Source organism: Lepidochelys kempii, chromosome 2, assembly GCF_965140265.1.
Source record: "Lepidochelys kempii isolate rLepKem1 chromosome 2, rLepKem1.hap2, whole genome shotgun sequence".
Classification (NCBI taxonomy): domain Eukaryota; kingdom Metazoa; phylum Chordata; order Testudines; family Cheloniidae; genus Lepidochelys; species Lepidochelys kempii.
Window position 1 is genome coordinate 25,158,591 of NC_133257.1, and position 27,963 is coordinate 25,186,553.

General features: G+C 38.6%; 1 protein-coding gene across 8 annotated transcripts in view; it reads left to right on the forward strand.

Moving 5' to 3' along the window:
* The window catches only part of TAF2 (TATA-box binding protein associated factor 2), a 107,724-nt gene that overhangs the window by 26,362 nt on the left and 53,399 nt on the right, over positions 1 to 27,963 (forward strand). For 7 of the 8 annotated variants that reach the window (XR_012157106.1, XM_073330253.1, XM_073330254.1 and 4 more), the window contains 10 exons: positions 1,029 to 1,213; positions 1,931 to 2,044; positions 4,591 to 4,690; positions 9,817 to 9,902; positions 16,753 to 16,888; positions 19,145 to 19,299; positions 21,244 to 21,358; positions 21,501 to 21,610; positions 25,355 to 25,420; positions 27,343 to 27,595. Coding sequence is in view for 7 of the 8 variants with exons in the window: in XM_073330253.1 (XP_073186354.1) it covers positions 1,029 to 1,213; positions 1,931 to 2,044; positions 4,591 to 4,690; positions 9,817 to 9,902; positions 16,753 to 16,888; positions 19,145 to 19,299; positions 21,244 to 21,358; positions 21,501 to 21,610; positions 25,355 to 25,420; positions 27,343 to 27,595 (1,320 nt within the window). In the remaining variant the exon portion in view is untranslated. The remainder of the gene's footprint in view (positions 1 to 1,028; positions 1,214 to 1,930; positions 2,045 to 4,590; positions 4,691 to 9,816; positions 9,903 to 16,752; positions 16,889 to 19,144; positions 19,300 to 21,243; positions 21,359 to 21,500; positions 21,611 to 25,354; positions 25,421 to 27,342; positions 27,596 to 27,963) is intronic. The other variant, XM_073330248.1, reaches the window with a different exon arrangement.

Sequence of the window (27,963 nt, forward strand, 5' to 3'; positions counted from 1 at the left end):
CTATTATAAAAATTAGTGGAAGTGATCTGAAAAATCCAGTGATAAAGAAACAGAAACGACATTTCTGCAGTGTTTTAATGGTTTGGAGGCTACTAAAGACATTGATCCAAAGACTCTCATGGCTGATGTAACTCCACAGAAATCAATGGTGTTACACCTGTCAGAATTCCAGTCCATTGTTACCAATTGCACAGTAACCTTTGGGGAAATAACAATAACAAAAAGGTACTTACTAGGATGAGGATATGATGTGGTTGAAACTAAATAACAATAGCAGCATTTTGAAGTGGTAGCTGTGTTAGTCTGTATCAGCAAAAACAAAAACAACAAGGAGTCCTTGTGGTACCTTAGAGATTAACAAATTTATTTGGGCATAAGCTTTCGTGGGCTAAAACCCACTTCATCAGATGCAGTGGGTTTTAGCCCACAAAAGCTTATGCCCAGATAAATTTTTAGTCTCTAAGGTGCCACTAGTACTCCTCGTTGTTTTTATAAGAGCAACATTTGATTCACTTGCTGCTGTCCAATATAAAATAATGCATTATTGCGTGAAGGAAGATAGTGTTCAACAAGGTACCTGCTGGATTTTAAAAAAAAGTTATGCCTTTGAGCAGTAGACATCAGTAGGTAGACAACCATTGGAATGCTTCCTAATCTCCTGGTCCAAAATAGTGTCTGTGTGTTGACCTATAGTGCACACTGGTGAATGGGCTAACTTAAAAAGTTTAGTACTGCATACCTGTGTACCTTGACTCATTATACAATACCTTTCAAATAAATTATTTTTCTGTGGCAGCTCTCACAATTAAGATTGGCATCACAATGCCCTTTTCTTCCATGATACCTGTTACCACAGCTGTAAAAGTGCTGGTTTCTGTTACATTCCAGTGGCATCTTACATAGGGACAACACTGTTTTTCTTTTGATTTTTTTCTTTGTTTTAAATGTTATGTAATGTTAAAATTTGATATTTATATATTTAAATATTGCTACGTTTCCCATTAAATTAATTTTGTTTTGTTTTTCAGGTGACTCATTTTTGTTTACCACAGCTTCTCCCATTGCTCAAACACACCACGTCATACCTTCATGAGGTCTTTGAATTCTATGAGGAGATTCTTACCTGTCGCTATCCTTACTCCTGTTTCAAGACTGTTTTTGTAGATGAAGCATATGTTGAAGTAGCTGCTTATGCTTCCATGAGTATTTTTAGGTTAGTATTTATGATGCTTATATGTCTAAAACTTTGTGCTGAGAGAGAACCCATCCCTTTTCAGGTGATGAGAAGATTAGGGCCAAAAATTTCTAAGTTGGGTGCCTAAAGTTAAACTTAAATAAGGGCTTGATTTTAAAAGGTGTGAAATGTTCACAACTCATATTGACTTCATAGCGTGACTTAAGATACCCAAGTTTGAAAATATTGGCCTTTGTCCATACTGCTGTCTTTTAATATAAGTTTTTTATATTTTTTACAAAGACATTTATATTTAAAATAGCAAAACAAAACCAAGCACTTGCAAGGCTGCATTTTGCTTTCTGTAATCAGAATTGCAGTCACATAAAACATTTAAGTTTGTGTTAAATAAAGTGCAGCTGTCTTACAGAAGTTTGACAATTCGTTGTATTTCTTCAGCTGGAAAAAGGTGCCATGTATCCATAGAGTTTCACAATGTAAAACACAAAAAGCAAAGTTCTGTAGCATTAGTTCTGTATTTGGGACAGAAGCATTATATGTATGTGAAAACGGAGATCTTTAGGTTATTTAAAGGGGCTGTCTTTAGGTTATTTGGAAGAAAAGTAGAAATTAAGTTATTTGCATGGCAAAACAGTGAAAGATTCCCAAATTATAGTATCACATCTTGTATTTTGTTTTGATTGTGTTTCCTTCTTTTGTAGATTGTGCTTATGTTCTTTTTTTGTTTTGGTCTAGCACAAATCTTTTACACAGTGCAATGATTATAGATGAGACTCCACTGACAAGGAGATACTTAGCTCAGGCTCTGGCTCAGCAATTTTTTGGCTGTTTTATATCCAGAATGTCCTGGTGAGTATCATAAAATAGTACTATATACAAAACAGTAATAGGATATTTTGGAAGTATAATTTGCATGTTGCATTTTACCCTAACAGTAGGCGAAGCAGTATCCTTAGAAGAATTATTACAGATCATTAGGATCATCAGTGAATAAGAATTCAAGAGAAATTGTTTGGTTTCCTGCTGAAAGAGAAAATAAAGAAAAAACATTGTTCCCACCAGCTACTAATTACTGAAATTATATAACCTAATGTATGTAGTGATTATCAAATAAGGTCGGGCAAAGTGAGTAAAAGAACTTAATCTTAGGAGATCAGAATCTGACATTAGAGGTTGATGGTAATAGTAAATAAAAAAAATTGTAAGGGTTCTATGAAAAAATGATGAATGAAGGGTCCTAACTAGCCTTTTGAGACCTGTAGCTGTTGGACCCATACAAGCTGATCAGGGCTGTGAATTCTGGTTCTGGAATAGGTTAATCTGTTCAGAAAAAGTATATCTCACAATGATGTGTTAGACCGTGGTTCTGGGCATTTAGATACGCACAAAGAAGATTAATCTCACGTCGTAGGTAGAGCTGTTAGTGCTGCCTTTATTTAAAGTTACCCAGTGCTTTCCATTAAGATTTTTTTTTTATAAAGTTGCTTATCATTTTGCCAAACCTTAACTATTTGATATGAAATTTTCCATGTCGGCTCTCTGCCTCAGGTTGAATATGAAAGTTTTAAGAAAAATTGCGTAGTTATTTATGAAAACAAGATAAGAGAAAAATACTGTTTTTTCATATGTTAAAAAAATTCTTACAACTGTTTTGTTGAGAAGCTCTAGTGCCAATGTGCTTTGGAACAAAGACTTGAAATTTGGCAGAGGGATTGCCTTTGTTTGAAGGATGTGCCTTTTGCTGTTCCTGTGAATATTTGGCCAAATTTGGCCAAGTTATAAGCCTTTGAAAAATATGCACATATTCTTAGAGTTTGGCAGGTAAATTTTCTGAAGATTCCACCTACATTAGTCTGTGGCCTGTGTTGTGCAAGAGGTCAGACTAGACGATCATAATGGTCCCTTCTGACCTTAAAGTCTATGATTAGCGCCACAGGGGCTGATCATGACTTTCCCTGCGATTTTCTCCCAGCTACTGAAGGCTGCTGTGGTACGTGGCACTAGAACTGATGGCACAGAGACTCTCTTCTATGCTCTCAGTATTGCCATCTGCTGCCACGCAGGCAGTGTGGAGAAAGAAGCAGCCTGACTGGATTTCAGAAGGAATAAAAGGGTACTTGTACAGTGGGAGAACTAGTGGATTACGACAAGAAGTCTGGTGAGGGTGGATACTGGGCCTGGGAGCTGGCAGCGGGAGGGAGAAGTCTGGGAGCAAAGAGAATGGGATTGGCTGAGCAAGTTTACGAGGATGGGGAGCGCCTCACCTGCATAACTGTACAACTCTACCCATCAAAAATCTCTTGCAGTTTCTTTCTATTCTTACCCACCTGTACATCAGCCTGTTAGCATTCATGTAAAGTCTTGCCTATACTATAGATTTCAGCCATCAGTGGCCTACCACGGGTTTTGTGGCACCAGTGCAAACTCCTAGCGTAGACTAGGCAAAGCTACTCTGAACTATTTGCCCTGATGTATCTTAGCTGTGCTGAAGACTCGATTGGTCACTAATAGCTGTAATTGGGGCAAATTACTGGTATAGACAAGACCTTAGTGCCCTTTACAAGGGCCCCTTTGGTGCTCTTTCTCCCACTCACGTCTTTGCAGCCATCTATGCCACTCTTGTGCTTGGAACTTGATGCTGTTGTTCACCAAGTGGCTTCCTTCTGCATATTCATATCCCTCCTCAGAACGCACTTCTCACGGGCATCTACCCAAGCATGAGATGGTTGGGGTGGCAAAACTAAAGATATTCTCTAGGAACTATTTTGAGAAAGTACTGTGTGGTCTGTTTTATACGGGAGACCAGACTAGATGATCATGATGGTCCCTTCTGGCTTTGGAATCTGTGAATCAATTAATATATTTTGACTTCAATATTGATGAGAGACTCTACTGAGTAGGAACTGCTTCTTTCATATTTGTATAGCCTTAAGCATACTTTTGTACATACATACAGTTGTGATTATTTTGTGTCCGTCTTTTCTATGCACTATACTGTCTAACTCTTGTCTATCGCATTAAAGTAGCTTTCAAACAATTAAGATTATGTAGACAGACATGGGTTTTAATACTTACTAAAGTAAGTATTCTAATCTTTTTTATTGTTACTGTTTCAGCTAAAATCAATTTTTGTATTTTAATCTGGGCTTCTGTTGTAAAAGAAATTCACAGTTTTAACTGGCTCTTTGGTTTCATGAATCCCATCCAGGTGCAAATATCACATAAATCGGTTCACAGCTCATCAGGCTCCTATTGATTTAGACTTGAGAAGTTATATAACCGGCTGAAATGTGTGCATCAGTGAAACATGAAGCATGAGCTGCCCTTGGCTAGTTCAAAATACCCTGCAAGTCAAGGAGACATTATAGATGTCTCATAGTTTTTTCTTATTGCAGGTCAGATGAGTGGGTGCTGAAGGGAATCTCTGGCTATATTTATGGCCTTTGGATGAAAAAAACCTTTGGTGTCAATGAATATCGCCACTGGATTAAGAAGGTAATGAGACAAAAGAGGTTTGTTCTTGTAAAGCATGCATACATTTTAATATAAAGATAAGGTAAGGTAGAAACCAAATAATACAGTTTTGTATTACAATTTAAAGGGACACTGTCAACTTAATCATACTTCTGACAGAACACTTTTATCTCCTGTTTCAGAGTAGCAGCCGTGTTAGTCTGTATTCGCAAAAAGAAAAGGAGTACTTGTGGCATCTTAGAGACTAACCAATTTATTTAAGCATAAGCTTTCGTGAGCTACAGCTCACTTCATCGGATACATTCAGTGGAAGATACAGTGGGGAGATCTATATACATAGAGAACATGAAACAGTGGGTGTTACCGTACACACTGTAACCAGAGTGATCACTTAAGGTGAGCTATTACCAGCAGGAGAGCGGAGCTGGTGGGGGGATCTTTTGTAGTGATAATCAAGGTGGGCCATTTTCAGCAGTTGACAAGAACGTCTGAGGAACAGTGGTGGGTGGGGGAGGGGGAATAAACATGGGGAAATAGTTTTACTTTGTGTAATGACCCATCCACTCCCAGTCTCTATTCAAGCCTAAGTTAATTGTATCCAGTTTGCAAATTAATTCCAATTCAGCAGTGTCTCATTGGAGTCTGTTTTTGAAGTTTTTTTGTTGAAGAATTGCAACTTTTAGGTCTGTAATCGAGTGACCAGAGAGATTGAAGTGTTCTCCGACTGGTTTTTGAATGTTCTAATTCTTGACATCTGATTTGTGTCCATTTATTCTTTTGCGTAGAGACTGTCCAGTTTGACCAATATACATGGCAGAGGGGCATTGCTGGCGCATGATGGCATATATCACATTGGTAGATGCGCAGGTGAATGAGCCTCTGATAGTGCGGCTGATGTGATTAGGTCCTGTGATGGTGTCCCTGAATAGATATGTGGACACAATTGGCAGCGGGCTTTGTTGCAAGGATCGGTTCCTGGGTTAGTGGTTCTGTTGTGTGGTTTGTGGTTGCTGGTGAGTATTTGTTTCAGGTTAGGGGTCTGTCTGTAAGCAAGGACTGGCCTGTCTCCCAAGATCTGTGAGAGTGATGGGTCATCCTTCAGGATAGGTTGTAGATCCTTGATGATGTGTTGGAGAGGTTTTAATTGGGGGCTGAAGGTGATGGCTAGTAGCGTTCTGTTATTTTCTTTGTTGGGCCTGTCCTGTAGTAGGTGACTTCTGGGTACTCTCCTGGCTCTGTAAGTCTGTTTCTTCACTTCTGCAGGTGGGTATTGTAGTTGTAAGAATGCTCGATAGAGATCTTGTAGGTGTGTCTCTGTCTGAGGGGTTGGAGCAAATGCAGTTGTATCGTAGAGCTTGGCTGTAGACAGTGGATCGTGTGGTGTGGTCTGGGTGAAAGCTGAAGGCATGTAGGTAGGAATAGCGGTCAGTAGGTTTCCGGTATAGGGTGGTGTTTATGTGACCATCGCTTATTAGCACTGTAGTGTCCAGGAAGTGGATCTCTTGTGTGGACTGGTCCAGGCTGAGGTTGATGGTGGGATGGAAATTGTTGAAATCATGGTGGAATTCCTCAAGGGCTTCTTTTCCATGGGTCCAGATGATAAAGATGTCATCAATGTAATGCAAGTAGAGTAGGGGCATTAGGGGACGAGAGCTGAGGAAGCGTCGTTCTAAATCAGCCATAAAAACGTTGGCACACTGTGGGGCCATGCAGGTACCCATAACAGTGCCGCTGATTTGAAGGTATACATTGTCCCCAAATGTGAAATAGTTATGGGTGAGGACAAAGTCACAAAGTTCAGCCACCAGGTTTGCCGTAACGTTATCGGGGATACTGTTCCTGATGGCTTGTAGTTCATCTTTTGTGGAATGTTGGTGTAGAGGGCTTCTACATCCATAGTGGCTAGGATGATGTTTTCAGGAAGAGCACTGATGGATTGTAGTTTCCTGAGGAAGTCAGTGGTGTCTCGAAGATAGCTGGGAGTGCTGGTAGCGTAGTTCCTGAGGAGTGAGTCTACATAGCCAGACAATCCTGCTGTCAGGGTGCCAATGCCTGAGATGATGGGGTGTCCAAGATTTCCAGGTTTATGGATCTTGGGTAGCAGATAGAATACCCCTGATCGGGGTTCTAGGGATGTGTCTGTATGGATTTGTTCTTGTGCTTTTTCAGGGAGTTTCTTGAGCAAAGGGTGTAGTTTCTTTTGGTAACCCTCGGTGGCATCAGAGGGTAATGGCTTGTAGAAAGTGGTGTTGGAAAGCTGCCTAGCAGCCTCTTGTTCATATTCTTACCTATTCATGACGATGACAGCATCTCCTGCTGGTAATAGCTCATCTTAAGTGATCACTCTCGTTACAGTGTGTATGGTAATACCCATTGTTTCATGTTCTCTATGTATATGAATCTCCCCACTGTATTTTCCACTGAATGCATCCGATGAAGTGAGCTGTAGTTCACGAAAGCTTATGCTCAAATAAATTTGTTAGTCTCTAAGGTGCCACAAGTACTCCTTTTCTTTTATCTCCTGTTGTTACAAGTGAAATACTTGATGGAAGAAATCTCGAAACAAAATATTTCTCTTAATCTGTTTACTTTTTGCACAGCCATTGTCATTGCTTCCCCTTTATAGTCCGTTTCCTTTCCCAGTAACAAGGGAGAAAAGAAGAATGTGATTTTTAAACCTCAGATATTGATACTGGAACTCAGATACAGGTATATTACTTGAATCTGCTACATCATTTTCTGGTGTCAGAACTACCATTGGATCTCTCCTTGAACTATGGAGGTGACCCAATAGGGGCTCTGGTAACTTTTCATATAGCATCATTTTGCAAAATATTTGCCTGTTATTCTTTTAGGGCTAGATTCATAAAGGAACTTAGGTGTGGCAGTGCCGAGTGTTGCCATGCTTAACTTGTAGGTGCCTAGAAAATCACTGGGATCCACAAAGCCTGAATTAGGCATTCAGGCTTCCTGTATAATGAATGGAGAGGGATAGGCACCTAAGAATGAGAAGTCACAAAAGTCACACACTATGGAGCTCCCTGCCTAAGCTAGCCAATGGAAGATGCCAAGGAGAGGGGGTGTCCTAAGATTCACCCCATTTTAGGGAGTTTGGCACCTAAATCCAGACTGGAGGGAGGCATCTTGGCATCAGGTGTCTACACGATTTTTGCAAGAAGCAGCAGAGGGAGGGGGTGGATGGAGGAGGACCTTCCTTATAACTTGTAGCCCAGTGGCTAGGGTACTACCTGGGATGTGGGAGACCCCAGGTTCAAGTTTCCGCTCTGCCTGATTGGGAGAAAGGCTTTGAACAGGGATCTGCCACCTCTCAGGTGAGCGTCCTAACCACTGGGCTAGGGGATGTTCTGATGTGGAGTTTCTCCTGTTGAAGCTGTTCCACTTTACATAGATAAATAAAAAATGTCATTGGAGCAGGGGGATTGGATCCTGGGTTTCCCACCTCTTGAGCGAGTGCTCTAACCAGGCTATAGAATCATTTTCCTTCTCTCTTTTTCGCGCCCAATGACTCTTTCATTAAGATCCCTGATCCGGGAGGAGAGTTCTGAGCCTGCTTGCTGGATCAAACTCTGCAGACAAGTAAAGCAGAGGAATGCCTATATTCCCATGGTTCATTTATCACACTAGGGCATCTGGACACTGAGAGTACAGCTGCAGAGCACAGAGGGAGAAACAGAAGCACTTAAGGAGCTTTTACTACAAAAACTTAGGTGCTGAGTGAGTTTGGGAACTGACAGGGTTCAGCGGCAGCTGAGCGGTGGTTTTGTGAATCCCAGTGGGGCCTGGTTCTGGGTTTCAGGCGCCTAAAGTAACATTTAGATGCCTAAATCCTTTTGTGAATGTAGCTCTTAGGCTGTAAAATTAAATTAATAAAATGTATTTGGTTTTGTGTTATAGCCTGTGTTTTGCAAAATACTTGTGTTTTAAACCAAAGCAAAAATAATATATCACCAACTTCTAAAGTGTACTTAATAATAAAAATGCCATTGACTTGCTGTCTTGTGGGCTGCCTCCATAATCCCAGAGGAATCCAATTGGTAGCTTTGACTTCACTGAACGATGCATCCTGGGGCATCACAAAAATGTCGAAGCCAGCCAATATGAATCTGGGGTGCTAAGATGAATCAAGGTGGACACTAGGATTTGTTATAGACTGAATATTCTGACCATGTTTCCTAAAAACTGCCTTATCATCTTTACAGGTGGAAATATTAGGCTTTGGTTATGCAGTAAGTTCTGCACAGGGTTCTGCCTAGAGAGAGCTCATGGTGAGACTGGCCTTAGTAGTTAAATTTTTGGAGAGAGGGAATCACTTCTCACGTAACTCATTTACACAGGTTTAACTCTCTCACTTTCATAGCTCCTTCTCAATACTCATTACTGTTTCATGTTGAATAATCATGTTTGCAAAGAGCTCTGAAGTTGTAAAGCACACTAGTTCAACCAAGAGATTTTGAAATGGTTATGAACCCTTATGCTTTAGGGAATAAGGCAACCTCTAATTAATGGGGGCTAGAAAGAAAATTTCCCTGAAGATGTTAATTGTAGTTTCCTTGTATCTCTTTCTGAAGTAGCTGGTACCATGCACTTTCAGAGACAGGATGCAAGACTAGATGGACTGGTCCAGTATGGCAATTCCTATGTTCCTAGTGCTAGTAGTAATCACAGGTGATAGATTATTCTTAGTGGAAACGCAAAACCAATCTGCCTTGGAAACGAAATCACCTCTAACTCCCAGATACTGTTGAAGTCCCTTGCTTTTACTCATCAGGGGATCAGAGGAAGTTTATACTGTAGGAAAGTGAATAGCAAAGTTACTCTGTTATGTTATCAACTGAATATTAAACTTTAGCTCTGTTACTCAGTTCCACTGTTTTATTTCCGTTTGTGTGGATGATGGACATCTGTTCTTCATTGTAATCCTGTAAATATTGCTAGCTCTCTAATGCTAAAATATTGATTATGATTTTTTTCTTAATTGAATTAGTAAAATTACTTCAAATACATTTTCACTTTTTATTGTTCAGGTCTGAGGTTAAGAAATAATCACTTTATAGAACAGTGGAAAGCCCACTAATTAGCCTCTTCCGCTTAACAATATATACATTTTTTTATATCGTACTTTTTAGGAACTAGACCAAATAGTGGTATATGAACTGAAGACTGGTGGAGTTTTACTGCATCCAATATTTGGAGGAGGAAAAGAGAAAGACAAGTATGTTTGTTTAAACTATAAGTCGTAGGGTGTGGTTTTTATGAGGCCATTAATATATACTTTGGGTGTGTTGTGAGGCACAAGACCAAAGGCTGAAGGACTTCAGCTGCCTAAGGCATGTATTAACGGTCTCATAAAGTACATCGTGGGTGTAGTTTATCACTATTGTTTTATGAATCTCTAATTTTAAAACGTAGACACTTATTTTTATTGAATGTTTTTAATTCTGCTGTGAAAACCAGTTTTCATTACAGGGACAGGAGAGGAAAAGGGAGTAAAAAACTTAATTCCTGCTATTTTTACAATGATTTTTAATCATTTTTAGATTTTTAAACAGTATTAATGGAGAATTTGGTAGTTGGATTTGTTTTTCTTTGCTCTCTTGTTTCTGATATCACTTCTTGTTCCATTCACTCTTTTGATGTTGAGCTTTTGTCCTGTTAATTAGAAAAGTGAAAATTAAGTAGACCAGCTGTTAAGAGCCATTGATAAAAGTAGATGGGCTGAGCCATCTGCAGGAATGCTTTTCTGCTTTTGAATGTATGCACATCCAGATTTTATTTTGGTTTAAAATCAGAACTCATAGCCTCAGAAAACCCATTTAATACCTGTACACTGATTTTAAAAAAAACAAAGAAAGAGAGGTTTTCAGAATGAGGGCTGGAAACTAACTAACAATCAGTTTCCCACCTCGGTGAATCCTTAACCACACAAGTCTATATGGTTGTTGACAATCACAGAATCAGCTTGTATGTGTATTCCAAGCCATTATTCCACTTTGCCTACCTGCTCATGTTGGATTTTGCTTTAATTCAGTGCCCTGCTCTTTCACAAATAGCAAATCAGGCAAAGTAGTAATATGGTCTTACTGCACACGCCTCTGGAAAACAAGGCGTAGCTGGTGCGTCTAATTTTAGGCCTCCTGGTCTGGTTGATACCTTGTTAAACTGAATTGGGCGTGCTGAACTAGGACTTGACTTAGTGTTGGGTTTTTTTGTTTTGTTTTGTTTTTTTGTTGGCAGCTAAAAGTATAACAGCAACATATTCTTCACTTCAGAGAAACTGACTTCAGATGAGTGGTGTTGGGGAAAGACACAGAAAAATAGATCAAGTTTTTTAAAAGCCAACAAACTAGGGATTGGATTTTGCTTTATGTTGTAACTTCGTTAGTTTCAGTGGATTTACTCTGGATTTAGAATTGTGTAACAGAGAATACCTTACCCTAAAATGCTTAAAATTGTACATGTTCCCAATACCTGCAGTGCTGAAGGCTGTCAGACACGTCTGTGTGCTTCCATTTGCACACTTTCTCTGCTTTCCTCATTGCAAAAAAGGAGTGCACATAATCATATTTAGTCACTTTTTTTTATTTGTTGCTTATTTTGTAGGTATGTTTTTAATGTTGCCTTGTACATAAATTGTCTTTAAATTGCTAACTTCCGTAAATTATGAATATTTCTAGTGGAGGGGATATTTTTATAATGAAAATTATGTTCAGACAGCTTTGCATTTCTTCTTGCCTCTTAGATGGGTCTGGGAGAAAGTTGATAGCATTTGTGACGGGCCTTTATTTCTATAATTGTTGAGAGGCAGACATCTTTGAATCACTACAGTCCCGTTTAAAGCCTTTCTGATCCCTGGTTAGGTATTAAGTGGACACCATCTGTATAAAAATGACATTTCTCTCAGAAAATCATAATAGATGGTATATAATGCCCTTCATAAGAGTATCAGGTCATTTTACACCTCCGATATAAATTAAAGCAGTATTGCTAATCTGTTCCATTTTAATTTAATAACTAAAATAGATGTGGCTATCTAAATGTAGATAGGAAGCAGGCTCCATAATCATGAAACACTAAATAATTAAAAACATTGGCTCCTGAAGGGTTAATGTCTAGCTATTCCACCTGGAAGCAGGCGGGGCACACCCTGACTGTTTCCTAGGAGCAATGCACACATTGCTCTATCCAAGGACAAGGGCTAGATATGAACCCTGAGAACTTGATTGTTTGGACAGCAACTGTGGGAGGTTTCTTTAGCCTGGGCTCAAGGCCTGAGAACCAGGATTGTAGTAGATAGAGGATGGTAACTAAGCATATGAATCAACGTCATACATTCCTTTGTGTAGCAGTGTGTAATGCTTAGGGGGAGAAATATAATATAAGGAGAAGGTGGAAGGCAGGGGGGGCAGAACAGCCCATCTCCGCTGACCAGCCTGTTTGCTTGCATAAAGCTGTGTTCTGTCTCATCACTGAACCGCAACAGGCTCCAAATGTATTTCAGTTTGCATTTAGAGCAAAATCGTACATGGTTAGTGTAATCTCCGAAGACTCAGTATGATGAAGAGCCTTTGTCTTTGGTTGTTCAGCTCTGTCATTCTATGAAACTCATTAGGATGTTGGGGAGATGGGAAAAACTAATTAGACACTCAGTTCTCAGAGATAACTTTTGCATAAAGAAAATCAACCCTGTTATTCACAGGTAGAGGGACTGACTAGATAACTCACTTCACTCTCAAGCAATCTAATGAAGAAGAGTTAGGTTTTAGCACTGATGTTCTCCTCAACAGCCCTTTGGAATGTGGCCAAAATACAATTAATTTCCATAGTTATTTTTCAGTCATTTCAGTCTCCAGAAAAACCTATCTTTTGCAAATACATGTAATTCACAAGCAGCAAAACACAAGTATTGCTAGCTACAGATTCCCTGGTTTTCTTTAAATCCCCACAATTTGAAGCACTCCATGGGAGAAAGGAAACAATACAGTTCACTGCAATAGGGATGTCTGTTTCAAAGTGAAGCTGCATATGAATTAAATGGGTCACTTCATATTTTTTCACATTCACAGATTTTGGCCCTTCTTGGACAGCCTTTGACTGTGGGGTTGCTAGCTATACAGTGCTTAGCTGCTGCAAAAATGCAAGTAGATTGAAATAGTCTAACAGTTTCTTGGATATAAGAAGAAATTACAAAAAGAGCTGACTGTGTGCATGTGTGTGACAGAGAGAGAGAGAGAGAAACATGCAGACGCTGTACATTTATTAGGGGAGTTGGTCAGACTTTAAGTTTGACCTGGTGGTTTCCATGCCAGATCCTCAAAGGATATAGACCCCTGTTACTTATTAAAAATAAATGTGACTTGGTCTCAATTGTACACATTATTAAAATTTTAAAACTAAAATCAAGGAAACATATCACCAAAGGTAAGCTATTAATATTAAACTAAAAACAAAATGTTATAAGTAATCAAGTTAAGGTCAATATTGGATTGGAGTTAAATCATCAAATTAGTACAAAAACCAGTCAATATCTATACATTCTGTAAAAGAGACTAAGAAGGTGGTTGTCTGCATATTTATAAATCCCAATTAAAGATTTTACCAAAGTCAATCAAACCAATAATTTAAAGTTTGTTAAATAACTTGTTTTAGTATTAGGCGATCTACTGTCCTAACCACAACCTCGGAGCCAATTATAAAACTTTCTTCTCAAGCTTCGGTTTTTTATGTGGTGGCTAACCTTTATCCTCTCCTCCTCTGTCCTCGACAGAGATTATAATACTAACTTTAGCAGAACAACCTTGATAAACAGAAGTTTAACAAACTTTTATTTACCAGAAATTATAGATGACAATATCAAGTCTTTCAATACTTTCAGGTTCAAAACACAGTATAACAACTGTCTTTATGAGACAATATTTAGGGCTGTTTAAACTATGAGCACTTTTTCTTTCTGGTACCTTCTTCATGTAAACTTTATGGGTGAGTCACAATTCTTGTGTCACTGATGGGTGCCTACTTTTGTCTGGGTGCTGCTAAATCCATTGGGTGTCCCTGCCTGATAAATAGGAGTCTCTCCAATACTAATTTAAGCCACAAAGTCTGTGTACATTTGAAGGAGATGGGGATTCCTGGCTCCCCACTCCCGAAGTTCTGTTAGTATAATTCCTGATTCACTACCTGTGAGAAGGGCAGAGGTTTGGAGCACAGAACATTTCACAACTAACTTTGGGGCTTACCAAATCTATCCTGCCCAGCTGATATGATGGAGCCTGCTACCTCCTTGCAGGCACTGGACATCGGTGAATGACCTTCTTGACGGCAGTTTCCCTGACGCTTTCCAGGAGATCTGCTTGAGGGTGTAGAGCTATTGTCTGCTGTCTCTCAGAGCTGCCCATCAATTGCCTAGGAATTCCTGCTTTTAAACCTTTATTCCACCCGTGACGTAACTGATAGGGGCAGGTCCAGCCAGGCCTACAGCAGCTCTTTAACACCTTATCACTGGCATGTGGTTTATACACCTGTTACAGGACGCCCTCACAGACATGCATACACACAGCCACACGTTCACTTTCCCATCTTAAAAATAAAGAAAATAAAAGGCTAGTGTGTCTTCCAGTTAAGTTCAAGGCAAAAAATAGGGAAAGAAAAATAAGTTACTTAGGATAACAGGAAGTTTGGGAATTCTTCACTTCTCACAGTATTCTGGGCTCTTGTAAAGTAGGAGCTGAAACAACAGACAAGGAGCCAGATGATGATCTGCTGGCCCAGCACTTCTTGTTAGTGGGCCTCCTTCAGGTGCAGGGAGAGACTGGTCAGAGGTTGCAGTGGCCTGACTTTCTCTCCACAACGTGAACAGCCTAGGTAGGAGATTCTGGAAGGTGAATGTTTCCTCGGATGGATGTTGATCCAAAAGGTGAGGCTTCTCAGCCTAGCCCTTGAATTTTTACGAATTTTGCTCACTCTGCCTTGCAGCTCCCCCTTCTCTGCTTCCCAAGTCTGGAAAAAAAGGTGCAAGGGCCTACCTTGAAGCCATGCAAGTTTGAATAGGTCATCGCTAGGAAGCATTAACTTGGGAAAGTTTAAAGCAGCAATTTAAGAATATTCTGTGTTTTTCATATCACAGAGATTGTTGGTCTCTGACCAAAAAATAAAATAATAATATAAAAAATCCAGATACATAAGACCACTTTTGAGGAAGTTGGCATGATCTCATCTGGGTCGAATGTCTTCAGACATGTCACCAGTTTATGGAAAATTCAATATAAAACACCTACAAAAATAACTAAAGGGCAAAACTCTAGCACAACAAAACCAGTCACTGAACGTTAATTCATCAGCCAAACAAAAATAAATTCAGACTTATAAAATTTATCATCTCCAGTTTCTTCTCTACTAATGGAAAACAGGCAAATGTTCTTATTTTTCTCACGAATAAGGCAATTACAGTAACTTTTCTATTTTTGAACTGAACTATAGATCAGGCAACTTATTTTTAAGAGTTATTTTAAATCTTATCAAGAAGAAGTCCATTTAAAATATGTCTGTATGCCATACAAGCTATTCTCCTCAGAGGGGGAATCTGCAGATCATGTGCATTATGATTTTAAACCCAACAGACACTGTGAAATTCAGAATTAGTTATGAGAACTTTTAACTCTATTTCTTGTAGATGTTATCATAAGGCCTTTCATTATCTGATCATATAGTGATGCAGTGTGATATTTTATTTTCCAAATATTTAATTTACAAGTATGATTTAATCCAGATTTTTGTTTAAATTCCTCTTCATCTTCAAGGGCAGTGTCAGTGAGGGTGACTAATTAATAAAATGTTCTAACCAAAACGTACACTGGAAATTTTAGGCCTGTCTCAGAGCAACTTAAAAGCAAGTGAATTTGAAAATATGATGATTACTGACCTCTACTACTTTGGGACATATCATGTACCTTGTACAGGAGATGCCAGTGTGCCTAAATACTGAAGGTGTTTTTAGGTTTTGCTATGCTTTGATTAGTAAACTTTTATTTATTTTTAAATATCTTAAAAGGATTACATTATTCTTTTTTAATTTAGTTGTACTATCCAAGTGCTGAGGAGCTCTAGTCATGGACCAGGACCTTGTTGTGTTTGGTGCTGCACAAAAAGTTTTATAATCAATGTTTTTTTCATTTTATTAAAGTATGATAAAATTATATTCTCTTGAAACATATTGAAAGTTCTTCCATGAAAGCATTTTTTAAATTGTGTTTGAACAAACATCAACTTTTCAACCTAAAAATAAATGCAGAATAGTGGACTTAGAAATGGAAGGAGACTTCTTATACTAATTTCTGTTGGCCAATTAAATTACATTGTTAATACAATATGTAGCTTGTTCACGTTCATTTTAGCTATTTTTGACGGTAAAATCTACCTGAAACAGTGTATAGGATAAGGGATGGTTTGCTGCAATTCAAGACCAGTGAAATATTCTTTAGATGTTATGCTTTAAACAAAAATTCTTTTTCTAGCTATTTTACCATCTATTAACAACAGCCTTGCTGCAGAGATTGGCTTTCAAATGAAACTGAAGTAAAATAAGTGAAATCCATAGAAGGTCAACTAAGTTGTTCTCCTTTGTAGAACAATCAGTTGTATGCTTTCCAAATAAATGTTTGTTTAAATATATAGTAATTGCAATCAAATTACTTTCAAATGAAGGGGGAACCCCCCCACAAAGATATGAGCAATTCTCAGTAGTCTGATGACATATACCCTTTCCACACTGGTTTTTATTGTTTAAATTCTTACTAGACAACTTCATGTTTGTAATATTACTGTTCAAACTGTAGTTTATTCTCATTTATTCTCTGTTCTCCTCTATGTAATATACATACACCTATCTTTACATTATAAAAATTGTAGACTTTTTCATGAATAAGCCCATGATGCATTGTCATCTTAAATAAGTAGAAACAATATGAATGTATACTGCAATCATCTTGTTTATCAGTAACTGTTGTGAGCTTTTTGCCGTAATATTCAGAACAGAAAATACATTAAATTATTTTGATTTAATTTTTCAGCCCTGCATCACATCTGCATTTTTCGATAAAACACCCTCACACACTGTCCTGGGAATATTACACTATGTTCCAGTGTAAAGCCCATCTTGTTATGAGATTGATAGAAAACAGGATCAGTATGGAGTTCATGCTACAAGTAGGTGTTTAAATTCTTATATGAGGTATATTCAACTTTTTATCTTTAAGTACAATTATGTTCTGAAAGTGACTTTTTAAAAATCATGTTGGGGTTTCGTGTTTGCTTGTGTATCAATAACTTCGAGATAAAATGTGCTCATAGTACAGGTAAACTGGATTATAATGTGCAGGTTGGTTATTGCCTTCTCAGATACAGCTAGTAATAAAGGTTCTGAACCCCAAATTATCTCCTCAGTGACATCTTCACAATTTCATTGCCTCCAGTAGAGTTACTGCTTGAAACATAGTAAGCAAAAAAATTTTACACAAAAAAGAGAACCAGCAGGGTTCTGGCCTATGTTGGATTCCTATCATTATCATAACTAAATAATAATAATTAGAATGCAGCTTCTTTGAAAAGTTAAATATTTGTGAGATTTCCAATTCTCTTTCGATTTTATGATTTTGTAAGAAAAAATGTGACACTGTTAATAAAGGGAGAACCAGAACTCTGAAAGCAGTATTCCTCTCTTGTCACTAGAGATGTAATTCTCTTAATTGGTATAATGATAAAATATAGGACAAAACATGCAACTCTAATGGCTCTTGTTTAAACTGGAATCACAGCAACCTATACTATGTTCCTTCATACAGTATCCAGTTGGTAACTTGTCCTTTGTAGTCAGTGTAAAAGAAAAGTCAACCCTGATATGCACTTTAAATACAGCAGTTTACTGTCCCGAGAAATAAATTCAGTAGCTTGTTTTACGATAGCCTTAGATGTTAATCTTCTTTTATAGCAAGGTATAATCGAGTTTTTAGTAGACTTTGAGTCATAACACAGTAATGTAGTACATGAGTAGGGCCCTACCAAATTCACAGCCATGAAAAATGCGGCATAGACTATGAAATCTGGTCTTTTTTGTGCTTTTACTCTATGCTATACAGATTTCATGGGGGGAGACTAATGTTTCTCAAATTGGGGGTCCTGACCCAAAAGGGAGTTGCAGGGGGGTTGCAAGTTTATTTTAAAGTGGTCACAGTATTGCTACCCTTACTTCTGCGCAGCCTTCAGAGCTGGGCGGCCAGAGAGCGGTGGCTGTTGGCCTGGCACCCAACTCTGAAGGCAGTGCCCCGCCAGCAGCAGTGCAGAAGCAAGGGTGGTAATACCATACCATACCATACCATGCCACCCTCACTTCTGTGCTGTTGCCTTCAGAGCTGGGTGGCCGGAGAGTGGAGGCTGCTGACTGAAGGCCCAGCTCTGCAGGCAGTAGCACAGAAGTAAGGGTGGTAATATCATACCACACCATCTTTACTTTTGCGCTGCTGCTGGCGGTGGATCTGTCTTCAGAGCTGGGCTCCCGGGTAGCAGCTGCCACTCTCCAGCTGCCCAGTTCTGAAGACAGCGCCGCCACCAGCAGCAGCACAAAAGTAAGGGTAGCAGTACCGTAACACCCCCTACAGTATCTTTGTAACCCCCCTACAATGACAACATCATGAAATTTCAGATTAAATAGCTGAAATCATGAAATTTATGATTTTTAATATTCCTATGACCATGAAATTGACCAAAATGGACTGTGAATTTGGTAGGGCCCTATACATGAGATATAATCATAAAGAATTTTTTTTATAAAAATGCACATATAACTAGGTAAGTTAGTTATTGGAGAATGCATCTTAGATGTAAAAGGGAGGTAAAGAAATCATATGTATTATCATATTTGTGTAAAAGAAATGATTGCTGTTGATGATAGTTAACCTCAACTGTAAGCTCTCAAAGCATTTATAGTCTTGTGCTTTAGAAATGCTTATAGCTAGATAATAGATACTGAAATACATTTCTGCATTCAACTCCATGTAAATTTATTAGAAAACTGCCTGTTAAAATATGCCTGATGATGAGTGATGAGCAAAGATAGGAAAGGGAGAAATAGTGTGTAACTTCCTTTTGTCCCAGGGCTAAACATTTTATTTGTCAATAAAGATAATGCTGGCACTGCAGCTGCCTTTGAATTAGGCCTAACCTCTTCCCAGCAGCATTGTTTTTACCCCATTGTCTCTGCACTCTATCTGCAAATCCCAACTTCAGGTAGCGACAAGCTAATGAGTTTCTGAAATCCCTTTGTTTTGAAAGGGATTGATTTTTTTTTTAAGGTAAACGTTACAGAAGGAGCTGATTGGCGTTAATGTTGCCTGAAGACAATCAAGGTAAAAAATTCATATAATTCAGTATTCAAAATATGTAAAATGAATTTTTCTTTCATTTTAGGTTTTCAACAAACTGTTGAGTCTGGCCAGCACTGCCTCGTCTCAAAAGTTCCAGTCTCACATGTGGAGTCAGATGCTGGTTTCCACATCTGGATTTTTGAAATCCATCTCTAATGTCTCTGGCAAAGACATCCAGCCTTTAATAAAGCAGTGGGTGTATCCTTTTCATTCTAGTTCTGGATTGTTAAAGTGGAGAAGAAATGTAGCTTTTTGTTGGCACTATTAAAGGAATGTGCAGGAAGATATGAAATGCCTAAATTTTTAAGAGTTAGAAACAAAGGGATTAATATTAAAAATAGGCACAAACGACTTATTCATATTCCTTTCATAGTGACTTACAGTATGCTGGCTTTTTCTGGGTGCTCTTTGCTTTTCAAGACTGGAAGGAGTTGCAGTATTTGTCAGTTTTACCAGTAGTGAAATTACTATAAAGTTCAAGCGCTCTCATGTAATTAAAGGTCAAACTATACTATAGGGATCCAGGGGCATTGCCATTAGAAATATGCTAAAGTCTAACGTGGAAAATGCTATAGTCTGGTGCATTTTCAGATGTGATTTCCAGTAAATCACTGTGGCATAAATAACCTGGGGTAGCAGATTGATAATAACAGTACATTTTTTAGATCAAAGTGAGCCCTAATACCAGCAGAAATTTAAAAATAATTTTTTATCTATTTTCATTGGTATTTTAAATAAATATTTTATGGCTGCAGCAAAATCAGAGAGACAAAGTAGTTGAGGTAATATCTTTATTAGACCAACTTCTGTTGGTGGAAGGGACAAAATTTTTAAGCTTCACAGAGCTCTTCTTCAGGTTTGGGGATGGTAACCAGAGTGTCTAATCTAAATACAAGTTGGGACAGATTGTTAAGTGTAAGGGGATCACACATGCCATATGGTTGTGAATAAAATAAAGCAATAGTTGTCACACAAACTAAAACTATTCACAGAAATGGTTAAACCAGTAGCTGCCTGAAATACAAAACTGGTGGAGATCACTGTTCATATTCAATTTTACTGATGGTGACAAACCCAAGAACACTACCATAATGACCCAGATTGAAAAGCTTCTAGAAAATAGATGTTTTATGTGAAATCTGGGTAGAAAACAATAAACTATAATCTCTGGTCACATTTCTCTGAGTTTCACTTGGCCAAAACACACAAAAAATCAATCCTACTTACTGGTGGTGCTCAAATTGAGAGTCTGGCCTTCCTGAAGAGAGACCCAGTACTGCTAGAGCAGTGGTCCCCAAACTTTTGGGGGTCACGCCCCCCCCTTTCCCCCGGGCTCGGGGGGTGGGGGGGAGTACGCGGCCGGGGCCAAAGCTTGGGGCAGGGGCGAGAGCAGAGCTGCAGCTGGGCTGCGATGGGGGCTGGCAGCTAGGCCTGTGGCCAGGTGCGGTTCCACTCCCAGCCTTGCCCCCAAGCTCGGCCCCAGGCCAGGAACAGAGCCGTGGCTAAGGCAAGGGGCTGGTGCTGGCCCAGAAGCGGAGCCGCACCAAGGCTGGGGACGGGGCCAGGCGAGAGGATGGGAGCTGGGGACACAGGGGCAGGGGCAAGACCAGAGCGGAGCTTGGGGTGGGAAGGGGCTGGGTGGCATTTCCTCCCCAGCCCCTGTGGGGGCTGGCCCGGGCCACTCTGTGCCCCCCGTGCATTCCTCCACGCCCCGCCAAGGGGGTGTGCCCCACAGTTTGGGGATCTCTGTGCTAGAGGAAGTGCGCAAGGACACCTGTGGAAAATGGTATGAAATAATACGGCTTTTCATTATGACACTTCACAGTAGTAGGTATTCTGTCTACAGTTCTTTTTGTTGCTTTCTGTAATCTTGTTTTCTCTACCAGCATATAAAAATCTTCAATAAGACTATTTTAAAAAATATTCCTGAGGTCCTCCCTTTGCACATGGCTTTTATCTCCCAGTGATGGGACTGAAGGGAGCCCAAAATATTTTCCCCTCTCCACTTTTCTTTGAACCTTTTTATGCTGTGACAGTCAAATACAAATCTAGTGCAAAATGTGAGAATGTAAATCTTATAAAAGTTATTTTTATTTATAAACACTATCTGTTGTCCCTCAAGATTCCTATACAATTTATTAGGGATCAGAGTGGTGTGGTCAAATTTTATGGCAGTTTTGCGTTTAATAGAAAACGAAATGTATTGGAATTGGAAATAAAGCAAGACTACACTTCTCCTGGGACCCAGAAATATGTGGTAAGGTCCATTTTCCATAGTTTACAACACTGCTGATATGCATTTATCTCTGTACACACATTTATAAACTTTAGGTTTATATTTATATTAGACAAATTCATTTTTATTACTCTAATAATTAAATTATCTTAATTTTCTTCAGGGTCCTCTTAAAGTGACAGTCCAAGAACTTGATGGATCTTTCAACCATACGTTGCAGATAGAAGAAAACAGTCTTAAACATGATATACCTTGCCATTCCAAAAGCAGAAGGTAAGAATTAGAGCTACAGAATGCAGATGTTTATAGAAGGTATGTATAATAATGTCCAGTACAATTAATGGGAAATGTGAAATCTAAATCTTTTAATACTTCTTTTTGTAAATGTTGATAATCTTACTGTATAATTTACCAATTTTGTGATAATAGAATCATAGGCCAGAAGGGACCACCAAATCATATAGTCTGACCATCTGTATATTACAGGTCACCTATAGCAACCAGCACCAATTAACTCAACAACCAAAATTAGTTAGACCAAAATATTACAGCCCACAGGAGACTATGCTGTTGTGTGCCACAGGCAGAGAGCAGGAAGGACCGAGGTGCAGTAAAGCCTGAGGCCTCCATAGTGGCAGGGAAATGATTAAGTGAGATATACCAAGATAATCCTGGCAAGTGACCTGTACCCACACACGGAAAGTGAAAAATCCCAAAGGTCATTGCCAGTCTATCCTGAGGGAAAGTTCCTTCCCAACCCCACATATGGTGATCAGTTAAACCCTGAGCATGTGAGCAAGAACCAGCTAGTTAGGCACCTGAGAGAGAGACTGCTCAGTGCCAGTTTAGAGCCCTGGCATGCTCCATCCAATGTCCCATCTCCAGGCATGGCCATCACTGGTGCTTCAAAGGAAGAAAATTTAAAAAGAGCAAACCAGAGTATATTCTGGTGGGGGGACATCCCTTTCTGACTGCTGTAGGTGGCCAGCTGAAACCATGAAGCATGACGTTTAGGAACATAAGATGAAAACCAGAAGTGAGCCCTATGGCTGCCAAGCCCTGCCCCCTACCATCACAAGCAACCCCATCATATAATCACATTCATAAATTTGTCCAGCTCCCTCTTAAAAGTAATTAAGTTGTTTGCCACTACAACTCCTATTAGGAGGCTGTTCCAGAACCTCACCTCTGATGGTTAGAAACCTAATTTCAAGTCTGAATTTGTTCATGGCCAACTTATACCCATTTGTTCTTGTGCCAACGTTATTCTTTATCTTAAATAGCTCTGTGGTAAATACCCTCCCTGGTATTTACTCTCCCTTTATAGAGAGCAATCATATCTTTTCTCAGCCGCCTTTTTGTTAGACTAAACAAGCCAAGCTCTTCCAATCTCCTCTCATAAGATAGGCATTTCATTCCCCTGATCAGCTTAGTGGCTCTTCTCTGCACCTGTTCCAGTTTAAATTAATTACTCTTGAACATGTGTGACCAGAGTTGTACACAGTATGCCAAGAGGTCTCAGTGCTGTATACAATGGCATTAATACTTCTCTGTCTCTATAGGAAATGCCTTGTCTGATGTAGCTTAGAATCATATTTTCCTTTTTCACAGCCATGTCACTTTGGTGGCTCATAGTATCCTGTGATAAACCCACATACCCAGATCTCTTTTCTCCTCTGTCGCTTCCAACTTATGAGCCCCCAGCTTGTAGCAGAAATTCTTATTATTAGACCCTTAGTGCATGACCGTGAACTTTGTGCTATTGAATTTCATTTCATTTCTGTCACTCCAGTATTCAAGGTCATCCGTCTCTTCCTGTGTAATATTCAGCTCCTCTTTTTTATTGAGATTGCCTCCCAACTTTGTATCATCAGCAAAATTTCATTAGCACACTCCTACTTTTTGTGCCAAGCTCATTAATAAAAATATTGAATAAGATTGCTCCCAAGACCTATGTTTGAGTAACTCCACTAGTAACCTCCCTTGAATACAGTAATTCACCTTTCAGCACAATCATTTGCCTTTTTCCCTTTAGTCAGTACCTTATTCACTTGACAGTTCTAGTACCTGATCCTCATCTTCTCTAATTTTACTAATAATTTCCCATGTGGTACTGTATCAAATGCTTTACTGGAGTCCAAGTACATTAGATTTATCTAAAAAATCTAAATCTAAATTTATCTAAAAAATCAGTTATTTTCTGAAAGTAGGTTAGTCTGGCATGGTAAACCCATGTTGCATTGCATCCCTTTACCTCCTTGAATTTAATTTTTTGTTCCTTCACAATTTGTTCTAATTGTTAAGGAAAGAATAATTGCATAGTACTGAGGTCAAACTAACAGGTCTGTAATTGCCTGGATCACCTTTTCCCCCTTTTTTAAATATAGGTACAACATTATCTTTCTCCAGGCATTGGTAGATGACTATTCTCCCAAATAGATAGATGTATTAAAATCCTTGCTACTGGACTAGCAATCTCATGTGCCAGTGTTAAGTATTCTGGTATGGAAATTACTCAGTGCCCCCAACTTGAGTGCATTAAGTTCTTTGAATTCTTCTTCCACGTCAGCTATGGTAATTTTCATTTCTAGAAGCTCATTTCTATCAGCCATACTGACTTCATGCACATGTTCCATATTATCTTATTGAAAATGAAGGCAATAATAATATAATATAATTAGCAGACATATCTACAATGTGTCAAAGAGAGAAAATTCAGAGGAAAAAGCAGAACCCGTCATTAGCACTACATTCACAGGTAATCAGATACTAAGACTTGACAACAAATTTCCAGTTGTTCATAAAGTTCCTAGGCCTTGTAAAAATCTAAACAGAAACTTGTTTGTGTAATATGGAAGAGTTTTTAGTAAATTTTAATTTCTTTATGAATTGCTCAAAGAGAAATGGCTCTGAATGGGAAATCTCCCCAAGAAAGAAGACCAGAAACAACAAGAAATAACTCAAGTCAGACAACTGGATTAAAAAATATCATATTTTCCCCTTCCCTAAAATTATCAAGACTGTATTGATTAAACTGATGAATAAAACAAACCAAATACCTCCCTATTCAGATTGTCTCAGTCTCCTAAAAAGATTTTTTTAAAATCACTTCAGCCTCAACTTTGCAAAGATGTATGTGTGTACTTAATTTTAAGCATGTAAGTACTGTAGTCTTATTTAAAACAGTGGGTCTCCTCATGTGCTTCAAGTTATGTGAGTAAGGGTTTGCAGGATCTTAAATGAGTCAGAGTGGGAGAGAAGGGGAATTAAGTAACTAAAAAAAGACCCTTCCCAAAAATCATTTATTTTGGAGTTTTACAAAAACTACGAACATGCATATGTACGCCATGATGTTACCCCACCTTCAGCAAAACATAAATAATCAAAATACACAATGAGAAATTTTAATAAACAAAGCTAAAATACCTCTTCATGGAAGTGGCATCACTGATGGGGTGTTGTCAGGACCACCGGCAGTGAGGACTTTAGAAAGACTGAAATATAAACCCATGACACAGTGCTTCTCAAACTATGAGTCGGGACCTCAAACTGTGAGTTGCAACCCCATTTTAATAGGGTTGCCAGGGCCAGCATTAGACTTGCTAGGATCCAGTGTTGAAGCCCGAGCTCCACCCCACACCCAGGGCAGTGGGGCTGGGGCTCCGGTCTCATCTTTCCCCACCCAACGTGGTGATGCTCGGGCTGTGCCCCTGTCTCCCCCTCCACCCAGGGCTGCAGGGCTCGGACTCTGCTCCTTCCCATCCCCTGGGTTCATGTATTAGTTGTGTTGTCAGAAGGTAGTTGTGGTGCAATGAAGTTTGAGAACCTCTGCTATAACATAATGATGTTTTTAATAGGTACACGTACTTTATCTCAGTTTTCACAGTGATCACATATTACACTTAATCCTGATTTAAACATGTTATATGTTGTTATATAGAGAGAGAGAAAGAGTCAGTATAGTTATTCTTCATTTTTAAGGTATAGCTTAAATTGTATCACTTTTTTAAAACACAGAAATAAGAAAAAAAAGATTCCGTTAATGAATGGAGAAGAGGTGGACATGGATCTTTCTGCAATGGAGTAAGTTGGTTTGTTGAAGACAAAGGGACATTGTCTCCTCCATGCTTACATATAATTCCCTTATTAGTATTAATATATGCCCTAGGCATTTTTTAAGGTTTTGGGTGATAATATTTATCTTTCAGTTCATAATTGCTGTTTATTCCTGTAATCCGTATAATTTTTATATTTGTCATTGTTTTTCAATATCTGAGGTTTTATTTTCCTAGTTGGGGATAGTTTAGGAAATTCTTATTATTCTACTATAAATGGGTAGAGTAATATGAGCCATTTTTGTAGAAAGCTCAAACTGGGCATGATAATCTATTGGAATAAATGAAGATGTTCATTCCTGTGCATTTCTAATCATATCTCTAAACTTAGTTTAAAAATAAAATTTAAACAAGTATTTAATAAAGAAGTGTTAATTGCAATTTTAGTTTTGCAGTAGAATTTGTTGCCCTTGCATTAAACTTAGGGAAATATTTGATGGAGCTCAGTGAAGGCCATATGAGTACCTGGATGGATGGATCTATCTTAGATGAGTTCCTGAAATCTGGGATTCATTTATACTTAATCCATCTTGACTGCAAATTAATTATATACAAATGTTTTGTACTGAGACCTATATGCTAAAAGTATATTTATAAACTCTTGTATTAATTCACTTGGAACTATCTTGCTTCAGGGAAGCAGGGTCAGTTCTTGCTGTGAACAAATGCCCACTGTTTTCTCTGTGAGTTTGAACTGGTTTTGTTCTCTGAACTACTGAAGGTGTTGGCAACTTTCATGTACTCCTGTGCTGATGAAGGCCAGTGGTCCATTATTGGTAAACATTGTCATCACCTCCATGAAGGAAAGCAGATTGCCTGTTACTCTTCAAGAGAATTAGGAGTAAAAGAATCTGATAAATTAAGCCTCGTTTTTGAACATGTGATCTAGTAATGTAAATTTATAGAGGACGTTTTCATTGGTGAATTTTTTAATGAATAATTTCTACATATTAAATACACAAAAATAATTTGACAAATAGTGCAGGTATCATGTACAAAAGAAGAGATGATCAAAATTAACTGTAAATGGTTCTGATCATTTATGGTCATGTGGCTAGGGCACTGCACAGGGACTTGGGAGCCCTGAGTTCTGTTCCTGGATCTGCCAGGGTGTGTGCTTGGGCAAGCTACTTCACCTCTCGGTGCCACTGCTTTCCCTCTCCCCAGAAGTTATACAAGCTAATAAATATAAAGATGCATACATTAAGAGCATGAGATATGCGTATGTTCATTATCGATAACCTCATCCTCCTCCTGTGCTCTCTCCCTATCCTTTGTTTATTGCTGAGTGTCATCATCTTGCTGTGTTATTGACTTTTACATGATAAGCTTCTTGGAACAGAGGCCTTTACTGGCCTGTAAAGCATTATATATGGCTACAGTGCTATATAATATTGTATTGGAGGAAAACACCCTTTTGGAGGGCACCACTAAATAATTTAATTTGTGGAAATGAAATATGGTAAATGGAACCTTTTGATTCTGGGTCACTACTTTAAATCCTGTGTAGTAGTACTTATGACTTGGATCTTTTAATAGCTTTAGGTGTCTGTGAAATGAGCTGGTGATCCCTGTCAGTTTCCACCATGATAGTTCACCACTTGTTAAAAACCATCAGTGCCATTCTCTCTTATTGGCCATCTTGTGGGTGGTCTTAGCGTTGTTCAGCCATGCCAGATACAGTCTCTGAGGAAAGAGAATTAAACACATCAAGACTATTACTTATTTTGCTGTTACCTGTCATATGGCTAGCAGTTTAGCATGTTTAATAGTGGTTTAGCATTTTTATTTATTTTTTGTTAATTTACAATTAGCTGAGACATCATTTTTATTTACTATTGTAGGCTTACAATGTTTTAAGCTATGAATGTTTTGTGTGTCTTTTTTTAGTGCTGATTCTCCTTTACTCTGGATTAGAATAGATCCAGATATGTCTGTATTGAGGAAGGTAGAATTTGAACAAGCTGACTTCATGTGGCAATATCAGCTTCGGTATGAGAGAGATGTAGTTGCACAAGAAGAATCCATTTTGGCATTGGAAAAGTTCCCCACTCCAGCATCACGACTTGCCCTGACTGATATACTAGAACAAGAGCAATGTTTCTACCGAGTGAGAATGCTGGCCTGCTTCTGTCTTGCAAAGGTGAGATCACATAGCATAGAAATAATGAGAGAAATCTGCTAGACATTGTAAACATTTGAAAATGAGTCAAAAATCATCATAGTTCTTAAATTGGCTTGATATCTGGCCTGTTTAAAGTGGTTTGCCAAGTATTTTTAACATGACTGATTTGAAAGGAAAGCTTTATTATTTTAATCTGTAAACGGAGACTGCAGAAAGCTTTCATAATAATTGTCAAAATTGAGATGTCAGACATTTAAACCACAAGGGATTTTTCCAGATTTCATTAAGTTGCAGAAATAAAAGAACTTTTGTTTAAAAATTTATCAGAGAGCCAAAATTTATTTTATTTTGGTGGGAAAGTCCTTGGCCCTTCTTCTGAGAAATCT